At 35.4% G+C, this 11493-nt stretch overlaps 1 protein-coding gene, 1 non-coding gene and 1 pseudogene across 3 annotated transcripts; 1 reads left to right on the top strand and 2 right to left on the bottom strand.

Moving 5' to 3' along the window:
• The first annotated feature begins 3092 nt into the window (after positions 1-3092).
• Positions 3093-3599, top strand: LOC147503525 (uncharacterized). Its single transcript, XM_086604880.1, has one exon. The coding sequence runs from the start codon at positions 3093-3095 to the stop codon at positions 3597-3599; it is 507 nt and encodes a 168-aa protein (XP_086461006.1).
• A 2136-nt stretch (positions 3600-5735) lies between these two features.
• Positions 5736-10164, bottom strand: LOC147503526 (nicotinamide/nicotinic acid mononucleotide adenylyltransferase-like; annotated as a pseudogene). Its single transcript, XR_015220204.1, has 6 exons — positions 9887-10164; positions 7452-7536; positions 6758-6837; positions 6431-6532; positions 6152-6210; positions 5736-6073 (listed from the first exon to the last, which is right to left on the bottom strand). The product of XR_015220204.1 is annotated as a nicotinamide/nicotinic acid mononucleotide adenylyltransferase-like (transcript).
• Positions 10165-10901: 737 nt separating this feature from the next.
• Positions 10902-10973, bottom strand: TRNAT-UGU (transfer RNA threonine (anticodon UGU)). Its single transcript has one exon. It is a non-coding gene; the product is annotated as a tRNA-Thr (tRNA).
• Between the last annotated feature and the right edge of the window lie 520 nt (positions 10974-11493).

An 11493-nucleotide genomic window follows, 5' to 3' on the forward strand; every position in this document is an offset into this window, starting at 1 on the left:
ATCTTTGTTTTGCATAGGAGATCAAAAGTGTACTTTGTTTGTGACAAAAATAAGCCTCTGAAATCTCTTTGTGCTTCGAAACCCAAAAAATAATGAAGAGAACCTAAATCCTTCATTGCAAATGACATACTCAATTGTCTTATAATATCAAGAGACACTTCTTGGGAGTTGCTTTTTACAAGAATGTCATCTACATACACAAGAATGTAAGTGATAAACTTGGAGTCTTTCTTGACGAATAGAGAGTGGTCAGCTTAAGAGACATTAAAACCAATAGACAATAGAACTTGAAATAATTCTTCATACCATGCTCGAGATGCCCGCTTGAGTCCATAGAGAGATTTTAGTAATTTGCAGACATGTGTAGGCTTCATAGGATCAGTGAAAACTTGAGGTTGTTTCATATAGACTTCTTCCTTTAGGTGACCATGTAGGAAGGCATTTGAAACATCAAGTTGTCTAATGTCCCATCCATAGTATACAACAATAGAAATACAATTCTTCTCTTCATAAACAAGCTCTAAATCATCTTGATCATCTCTTAACTTGTGAAGAACTTTTGTGGAAACAGAAATCTAGGGACAAGGATATCCCTGAAGGTGATAGGAATACAAAGTACTTTCACATTAAAACTCTGAGACATAGAAGATACAATAAAATTGAATGGTTGAAAACTTCTAATGATACTTGGATTTCTAATCCTAATGATATAGGTCAAACTCTTGTAAATCATTTTTCTAACCTTCTAAATGTAAATAAATCTGTTAATACTAGCCCTATTACCTCCCTCTTTCCTGCATATATTTCTATTGAGCAAAATATTGACTTCCTTAGACCTGTCACACCTGAAGAAGTAAAAAAGGTTATGTTCAGCATTGGTGGTCTGAAATCCCCTGGACCTGATGGGTTTCCTGCCATTTTTTTCCAATCATCCTGGGACTTGCTTGGATAGGAAGTAACAAAGATGGTCGCTTTATTCTTCTCTCAAGGTCATTCTCTAAAGCATCTTAATCAAATAAACATTGTTCTCATCCCTAAATGTCCTAATCCATCTTCTTGTAGTGATTTTAGACCAATCAGTTTGTGTAACATCTCTTACAAGGTGATATCCAAACTCCTGCCTAATAGACTAAAGACTATTATTGGCTCTTGTATATCTCCTTATCAGTGTGCCTTTGTGCCTAGTAGACAAATCACAGATAACATCATCCTTGCTCATGAGATTATGCACACTATCAAACATAAAAAAGTGAAGTCTGGCCTTATGGCTATAAAGCTTGACATGTCTAAAGCCTTTGACAAGGTTAATTGGAACACCCTCTCTTTTATCCCCACATCTCTTGGGCTTAATCAGAAGTCAGTCAATCTTGTCACCCAATGCTTTTCATCACCTCAGTTCTCGGTTATGATCAACGATACACCTCATGGCTTCTTTAACTCTTGCAGAGGGCTCAGACAGGGTGACCCACTGTCACCCCTTCTTTTTATTTTATGTATGGAAGTGTTAACCATAATTCTTAATGTAAAAACCCAAAATAACAAGCTTCATGGAATAAAAATCTCAAGAAATAGTAGTCCTATTTCTCACTTGTTGTTTGCAGATGATGCTTTCATTTTTTGTCGAGCAAATCTTGATGAGGCAACAGAACTTCTGGATGCTCTAAACCTCTTTTGTGAGATCACAGGTCAAGAAATAAATTTTGAAAAATCAGGTATCCACTTCAATCCAAACATGCCTTCTTCTGATACAACTAACATCATGCATTTGCTTCACATGCGGAAAATAACTATTGGTGAAAGGTATCTTGGTTCAACACTCTTTCTTGGTCAACCAAAAACTAGGATTTTTAATCATCTTATTGATAAGGTAAACATTAGAATTGCTGGGTGAAAAAGCAAGCTGCTTTCACAAGCAGCTAGAACTGTACTTATTAAATCTATATCATCTGTTATCCCTGTTTTTCATATGAGTACCTTCTGCTACCTAACACTGTGACCTCTACTTTGAATGCTATTCAGAGAGATTTTTGGTGGGGGGAAAATACTAGTAAAAAACATCCTTTGTATTTGAAGAGTTGGAGCTTTATTTGCCAATCAAAAAAAGGTAGTGGCCTAGGTATTAGAGATATGGAAACTAATAACATTGCTCATCTTAGTAAAATTCTTTGGAATATCATCACTAAACCAGACTCACTTCTTTCCACACAACTGAAAGGTAAATATCATCCTAGTGTGAATATTTTACCTACTGTACACAAATCTGGTTCATCTTGGTTTTGGCAGGGAATGCAAACAGTTTACAATATTATTGTCAAGAAAAATGCTATGTGGCAGGTAGGCTTAGGTAAGGATATAAATATCTGGACAGACTCGTGGATTCCTGAACTTTTGAATGGTACAATACCAATTACCACAGTTCATAATCCTCTGTACAATAAAGTTGCTGATCTTATAGATATAAATACTAGAACTTGGAAAATAGATATCTTAAATTCTCTTTTTGATATTAATACTTCTCTCAGTATTCAGAATATATACATTCCTAGGAATAATCCTGTTGATAAACTACATTGGACCTTAACCAAAAATGGACAACACTCTGTAAAATCTGTCTACCATCAGTTAAGCTTAAGATATGTCACCAATGTGAATCACAATACTAGTCTAGATTTCTGGAGAAATGACCTCAGACCTAGAGAAACTTTGTTTGCTTGGAAATTTTACCATTCTATTGTCCCAACATGAGACCATCTTAGTACTCTTTTCTATGTAGCTGATAAAACTTGTTTGCTATGTAACTCTTCTATAGAATTTGTACATCACTTACTCTTGGTTTGTCCTTTCACAAGAACTCTTTGGTTTTCAACACCTTGGAATTTCAAACTAATAGATTTTGAGAATTTGCAGGTGACAAAATGGATAGACATGTGGTACAAACCCCCAGTGGATTGGCCGATTGACAAAAATAATTGGACAAGTTTATATATATATATAACTGGATTATATGGCTAGAGCGATGTAGAGTGTTGCATGATAAGTCTAAACCTAACTGGACACATGTATATAGACTAGTACAGGGTTTTGTAAATGCCATGGAAGTTGGATTAGACCTTAATCTTGTAAACTTTCAACCTGTCCCTTTAGAAACATGGAAACCACCACGTATAGGGTGGGTAAAATTGAACATTGATGCCAGTTTTAAGAAAAATATACCCCATCCCATTAGAATTGGTTATGTACTTAGAAATTCTAATGGATGCTTCATTGCAGTAGGAACAGACAGAAGGAGGGGCAGAACTGCAAAAGAAGAAGAATGTAAAGGGGCACTTACAGGAATTCAATGGTGTCAAAAATTCAGCTCATCAATGAAAGTAGAGCTAGATGCGAAAGATGTATGCAACTTTTTGGACAAACAAGCATCAAGCATTTCCTGGTCTTCAAAGAATATACTTGAAGATGTACTAGAAGCTCTTGTAAATTTTGATAATATTAGTATTAAGTGGATCAATAGATCAGCAAACTTTGTAGCTCACAAGTTAGCGTCATATGGCCAAAATCTACCTCCTAGTTCTAAGTGGCTTACATTGCCACCTACCTAGTTGGTTGATGAACTATTTTGAGGATGATAGATATCTGTAATCTCTTAAGAATGATTAGTCTGATAGTTGTAGGTTTAGCTACAGGGCTAAAAGTCTCATTAGAATCAACTCCACTTTTCTGATGAAAGCCTTTGGCAACTAGTCTTGCTTTCAGTCTGTCAATGGTTCCATTTGATTTTTGTTTGATCTTGAACACCCATTTGTTATCAACTAGATTCATAAAAGAAGAATATGGTACAAGAGTACATGATACCATGATAATATTTAAGACAGAATGAATTTTATGAATGAATGAATTGTTCTGAAAACTATTAAGATTACATATATATAGTGTTCATTGTGTGTCGGTGTTAGTTACAAAGAATATCTTGTTTTGTCTTCGTCTGTTGTCCTAGAGCTTTTACTGCTGACTTTTCTGTTGACTTTTGTTTCTGCTCAATTCAATCAGTCAAACGAGCTCAGTATACCAGAGAGTTCTTCACCGTTTTCACGAAGGCAGAGAGAGATGTTTTGCAGGTTTTTGTTTTTTCTTTTTGGATTGGTGGAAAATCCACAGAAAATTTGTGTGTAAATTTGTTGTGGCAAAATTTACTCACCTCTCCCCAGAGTAAATTTTGGCACCAAAATCATTGCAAATTACAACTTGTGGCAAATCCAAAAAAAATTTGTCACGAGTCAAAAAACACATCAAACACTGGCAAACAAATGAATAGTGTCATTTATTTGCATTTGCCATGGCAAATGGGGTTATCAAACACAGCCTTAGATGGTTTTGAAGAACACTTCAATACTATATACTAACTTTCGGCATCATCTGTTTATCGATGGTAGAATAAAATTGGCATCATCTCTTTATCGATGGTAGAATAAAATTGGTTATAACAGTCTCAACATATTAACTAAATTCCCACGTAGGAGGGAGTCCACGCCATCGATATTAGAATTCTGGACTCCGCAGTTATAGGCATCCAAAACACATTAGAATTCGAAATCTCACCAAATTTGGTTAGGGTGAGAATTCTCATAGTTTCCAAAACAGTCATTTCCATGAAAAATAATAGATAAATTTCGAAGTAAGTCTAAACTCTTGAAAGTCAGTTCTAAACGCATCCTTGAATGACATAATATTCCATGGTTGTGAACAAATTAATAACTGAATTTTGCGCATTTTTAGCTCTTATAATACAGAAGGAAAATTGTTATGAATAGGGAGCTCTAATGATAAAAAAAAAAAAAGTTAGTTCAAGCGAGAGTATTACTCTCCCCTGCTCAAAGCAATTTAAGAGTTGCTCACTTTGGGGAATTTCATAATGCTTCTAAGATCCCAGGGGCATTCAGTTGCAGCAGCAAGGTTTGGTAGTTATGGGTTCTGTCAACCTGAGCAACAATGTCCCTTCCCTAGACATTTAATTGCATAGCAATGAGGGTGAGGTGAGCCCAGGTTATGAAGTGAGGATAGAAAACAGCAGTGTTCTAAAAAACGCTAGGCGGTAGTCAAGCAGTGGGAGAGGCCCTAACGCCTAGGCTTTCTAGGCAGTGCCTAGACGGGCTAGGCAGTTTTTTTTTCTTAATATATTTTATAATATAAAAAGTAATACACACCTATACTACAATAAATGAACAAAATCATTTACCATAACTCAAAAAATAAACACAAACAAAAATACTTATTACAAAAATGTGTAATAGTTGAAGAATATCAACTTCATATAAAAACATACTCTTTTTTATAGTGGCATATAATTTATATTAGACTTTAGTCTTTTAAACTCATTCAAATCTTTCGGCTACACAGGTCTTTAATTTTCGACATTTAATTATTCAAAAAAAAAAAACTTGACTGGACCGCCTAGAGGCCGATTAGTCCGCCTAATTGGTACGCCTATTTTTTAAACGATTTGGGCCTAGGCAAGCCAGTTGGGCACCGCCTAGTGCCTAGACCAATTTTTAGAACACTGAAAACAGAGGGGAACAATCAAGAAAAACTCGTCTTCTAAACTGTTCCTCTCCTCTCTCTCAAAAAAAAAACACCCTTCAGTGATTAGGCCTGGAACCCCGGAGCCTGCCCTAGTATAAGAAATTTATAGATGGAACCTACCATCCTGGTCCTGTACTTCCCCTACACTATGTCCAGATCAATGCCAAATAAAATAATTAATATAAAAACATTTTGCATGCAGTAGATTTAGATCCGCATTTTACATGAAAGAGACTGTACAAAATCACACTACCAACACACCTAGTTAACTTGTTTGTTTCACGTGAAATGCCTACGCCCACATTAATAACACCGTCCTAGTAAGAAAAGTCTGTAAATTCAATTCATGGGTTAATCATAAAGGTCTGAACCATGATTGATAGCCCACAAAACTCATTTGTTCGTTGAATCCAAATACAAAGATTGTTGTTTGACATACTCAATTACGTCATCTGGGGTTAGATATTTAATTGACAGCCTTCTCGAAATGCATTCCCTGCAATGAGAGACAAATATAAGACTCCTTATACAGTTTATTGGCTGGCTTTCAGTGAATAAAGTAAATATTATTTACCTTACTCTTGTTGAACTTATCTGATTTGGCACCAATTCGTCGACAACTTTGATGTTATTCTAGAGGGGAAAAAAATCATAGTAACAAATTTTTAGACTGCATTCCTCTATAGATTTCACACTGTGGTAATATTCACCCATGGACTGGAAGTGTATTAATAAGTACATAGATGGATGATATTATTTTGATTAATTAAATAATTGTGATTTATTGACGACTCATCATACATTACGCTAGAACAAAACAACAATGCGCAGTATAACCAAATATTCCTTTTACCTTATATTAATTCAAAATGTCATCAGCAGAAATTACCCTTTCAATGTCTTTTCCTTCTCTTCTTATGCAGACAACACCATAATCTCTACAAATAGCCCTGACCTAAAGAATAAGAAGAACTTAATCAAGTTTTTAGCATACATGAAAAAAATAACAATTTGTTCAATATGTAAAGTAAAAATTAGCATTAGCCCTCACCTCTTTGCCCTCAATAAATAAGAAATTTTTAATCAAGCAGGCGCGCAACAATTCTAAGGAAAAAAAATCTAAGAAAGATCTACTTATTTGAGACCAGTTCCACTATTTCCTTCATAAATGTTCAAGTACCTGTTCACGGATCCATACTCCAGGAATACCGAACGATTCAAGCAGATCAGAACCACAGACCAGTATTACCCTGAGGGACTCTATAGCACAAAACAAATTGTAGTCTTAAAATTTCACCAGGCACACAGTGAAAGCAACAGACTATTCCCATTATGTACCAAACATATCCCATGATAAATGACACTTCAAATTTAATCGTATTTACAATTAGGTGTTGTCAATATTAGAGGTACAATACTTGTTCCTAGAAAAAACAACTAAGAAGACAACAATGTCATAAATATAAATTGCACAAGATCTACCAAACTTGTTTTAAGAAAACCACGCTAGTCAATGAAAAGATACAACAGTGTGTCTCAAGTATTCATTACCACAAACTCTCCTTCACCTATAATATCTAACTTCTTAGAATCGTTGGATTTGGATTATGGATGTCAATAAACTAATTTGTGCCAAGTAGAAAATCAACCGGTTACAGGGTCCGTTTAGTGAGAAAATCATGAATGTCAAGTCCAATTGTCTAGAACCTAACCATCGCCACCACTATTTCTTAGCATGCACAAGGAATTATGAAGACCGAAAATTTGCATTTTGCATTTCTCTTTCTTATTTAAGATTAAAAGTACATGCAATGTAAGAGTATACATCCAAAGAAAGATTATGGACCTCAATGCACAAAATTGGTATAAGTTACCTCTAGGAATTGATTTGCTCTCACAAACGGAACTTGAAATTCTAGCCAAAACAGTTAAGGTGCGCTGGTAATTACTTTGTTTAGCCTGCAAATAAATTATAAAGCTTTCTCGATAATTAATTAATTTTCAATGTAATGTGAAATTATTATCACTTCAGATTAAAATCACAGTAAGAAATATACCCTATCTTCTAGAAAAATAACATGACATTAGTATACAAAAAACACGTGTTATTCTCTATTGAATACAAAGATTAATGTATCCCTCCAGTTGAAGAATCTTTTTTTTTTTTTTCTACCCATAGAAGAATTCAATTGGTTTTGGAAGCAAATCTAGTTCTAGAAAGTCATTAACATAGAAGACACGGCAACACTGATATGGGTTACAACAAAGAACTTATGACATCCAGGACACGGATATGGTACCTAACACTTTATTTGAAGAAGCTCAAAATCTGTTACTATACTTTAAGGTGTACGGGGTAAGTAACTTATGCCAAAACACTTGTTTACGTCACGGGAACACTTTGCAGGCAACATATCCACCCAATACATGCTTATTCAGACCTCAAGTTGTCTATGCAATCAATAAATGGAGCACTAGAAAAACCTATTTCTCAGTTGTCTCTATAGCAATGCAGTTTGGTCTAGCATCAAACAGGTCCTAGGAATTCGGGTATGTGACAACAATGTTAACATGGATTTGTTGAAGCTGATGCAAATTTGTATAAGGAATGATATATTTTCTGAAAAGCCTGAAATATGCAATGCTTTCATCTGTGTTACTATGTTTTATTTGGAAAGACCCCAAATCCAGAAGGTTCAGGAGCTCGAGCCAACCTTGGCATGTTGTGACAACATAATGAAAGAAATGAAAACCTAGCTACCAGGACTACTAAGTAGTATCAGGGATCATGTCAAGCAAGATCATTCTTAATAGACTTGGTATTATGGTGGAGTTCAAGCATGTGAACTTTAATCCAGTAGTCATGGATTGAGAATTCAAGTGTAACATTGGGGAAGTAAAAGTTATGATGCAATTACAGACGCAGATGTGATGCTGGTGAATTATAAGATATGAAGAGGGCAATACTCTCCTGACCCACACACACAACTTTAAAGGATATCAAACCAGACATTTACCAAGAACTATATGCTATATTGTTGGGACGCAGAGGATGCGACAAGCAAAACCAGAAGAGAATCATAGTTGAAACTGACTGTATGAGGGCAATGAACATAGTCAGAAAGATAGAAAATCTATCTTGCTATTGTGCTAAGTAGTAGCAGCTATGCATGAACTTTCACATTGGTTACATGCCTTAACTGTAAGCCTATATCCATGGGTGGAGCCAGGAAACTTTTACACATGGGGTACTTAGAGAGTCGGAGTAGCTCCGCGGAGTAACTGCTTTTTTCTCCCTCTTCAAATATCGTCTTTTGCGAGGTTTATAAAGTTATCATCTAGTATGAATCTAACTAAAACTACCAAAATTTGAAGTGGAGTAGTTCCTACTACTTGCTTTCACGGGTGACCACTCAAATGAGAATTTCGGACGAGTTAAGTGGAGACGCGGAGTCGTCATGCAGGATTTAACTTGCGCACTAAAATCAGACCCCATGTGAACTATTGAGCGTTAAACTGTAAATTTATCAAGTTGAATACTACAAAAGAACAAAATGATTTAAAAAGAGTCGAGCGGGACGCAGAGTCGTCATGTAGGATTTAACTTGCACACTAAAATCAGACCCCATGTGATCAATCGAGCATTAAACTGTAAATTTATCAAGTTGAATACTATAGTGAACATAATGATTTAAAAGGAATCATGTGTAGTTGGATTTAACATGTTTTTGTAGAAGTTTATAACCTAATATGAGCTAACCCTGACATGTGTTTTACAAGTTAAAAAGACAACGTCTTGTAACAGTCCACTACATGAAAAGAAACAAGGCAGTGGCAATGCAATAGAATTATTAATGTTAAATTATCGGTAGCAAGGCAATAGTATTAGTTAGTGTTCAAATTTTCACCTGGAGCACGTGCCCCAGGTCACTGTAATGTGGCTCCGTTAATGCCTGTATCCATCACTATATGGAAACCAATAGGGCAACATATCACTTAGCTAGTATTGGCAATGAACTAGATAGTAACTGTTATTTCACTCCTCTGGATTTGAAATACCGTAGATGATAGAGTGGCAAGCTTTATCCAAGATATTAATGTAGGGGTCTGTCTAACTCCAAGATTTGTTCAAAGAAAAAGAATATGAAAGTAGGACATTGTGAAGGTTGACAACTCGACAAACAGATACATACTGCTAATATAATTTCAAGACACAACCAGGAGAAAAAAGATGGTTATTCATAAACCTAGAAAAGACTATAACTGTCATAGAAAAGGGAAATCAAAGTATATTTTGCATATTAACTACCTCCCATGAATCCACCATTACAAAAGACGAGCTTCTACATGCTAGTTCACACAATTGAAGTCGATGTTCAGCAGATACCAGGCCCTATAAAGTACGCGAAATTAATAGTGGCTTCCATATTGCGACACGTAGAACGAAAATTAAATAAATAAAATGTACAGTAAATAAAAAATTTGCAAAACCTGAGATAAGAAAAATGTACGATAAAATAAACGATTACGTTTAATAAAAAAAAAATAATGTAGGTTATGACCTCAAGAGGCCTCATTCCTTTTTTTTTTTTTTTATTGGTAAGTCTGTTTTTAAACGAGATCATTCCTCATTTCAATGCCAAAAGGCATTTGTGACATATTTACTCAAATAAGATTCCTATAAATTCATCAAACTTCATAAAAATTTGTACCCCAAATCCATCAATATTCGTCCTCATTATTTTTTCCTTTAATCACAATCATTGCTTAGAAGGAGATCCTATCAGTGAGCAACGCTTATTCAAAAGACCAAAATACCTAATTCCTTTTCCACATCCTTTTGACAAAGGTACTAGAGATAAGAGGCACAATGTGCAACCAATACTGCTTTTGGTGCCTTTGAAATGCATAAAACCTAAATAACACTTCTCAAAAGAAAAAAAACAAGCAGACGAAGATTTGTATGTTATCATAATGAAATTTTAATCCATTGCTTTGATAACAGGCAACAGATGGCTACATACTCTTTTCATGTAGCCATCTGTTGCCTCCAAGAACATAACAACCGTCCAAACTCAGTGCATCTCTTGCCAGTATGCTATGGAAGCTCGCAGTTTAATATAATATAAGCTTTACCTATTAACAGCATCAAGTATGGTGGCATCACTACTCGGTGATGGGAAAGATAGTTTGTCCAAGGGCAGTGAAATATCCATTGTTCCTGAAACAATAATCACTTTGCAGATATTATTAGTCCATTGATTTCATTCATAATTCTGGGGAACAAAATTATAAAAAACAACAGATATTAATAAATTGAGAGAAGCTCCCAGTGAGGATCAAACTCGCGACCTTTCGCTTACAAAGCGAACGCACTACCACTATGCTATGCAAGCTCGCAGTTTAGTGGTTTTGCTTTTTTAGATTTCTATTGTTTATTATTTTTTATATAACGAAATTTACACGAGAAGGATTGTATGATGGCTCAATTACTGTATATTTTCCTTCGGGAATATTTGAACTAGTATACTGCATTGCAGTGGGGGCGTGAGCAAAGCCCCTGTGCATGCTATGGTTATTCGAAAAAAATAATAAATCAAAGAACCACGAACCTGCAAAGTCTCGGTGGGAATTTGATCACGGCCACAACAGTGATCCTCATAAAGAGAAATCTCATTACTAGAATTATGATAAACACAAACATCCCTCTGAGCAAGAACTGCCCTTTCAACCAAACACTCCAACCTTCCATCCGGCACAATAACATGTGGCGGAAACAGCTCTTCCAACTCAACCAACAACTTCCTCCTCCTCCTCTTCCTCAAATCCTCATTACTACTACAACAACTACCCATATCCTCATTTCCATTAAAAAAATCCCACCAGCTAAGTTATGTACTCTCTCCTTATCAACAC

The sequence above is a fragment of the Coptis chinensis genome, chromosome 4, assembly GCF_015680905.1.
Source record: "Coptis chinensis isolate HL-2020 chromosome 4, ASM1568090v1, whole genome shotgun sequence".
Taxonomy (NCBI): domain Eukaryota; kingdom Viridiplantae; phylum Streptophyta; class Magnoliopsida; order Ranunculales; family Ranunculaceae; genus Coptis; species Coptis chinensis.

What these genes read in the sequence shown, in the direction of transcription:
- LOC147503525 (XM_086604880.1), top strand. Translation starts at nt 3,093, where the DNA reads ATGGAAGTTGGATTAGACCTTAATCTTGTAAACTTTCAACCTGTCCCT.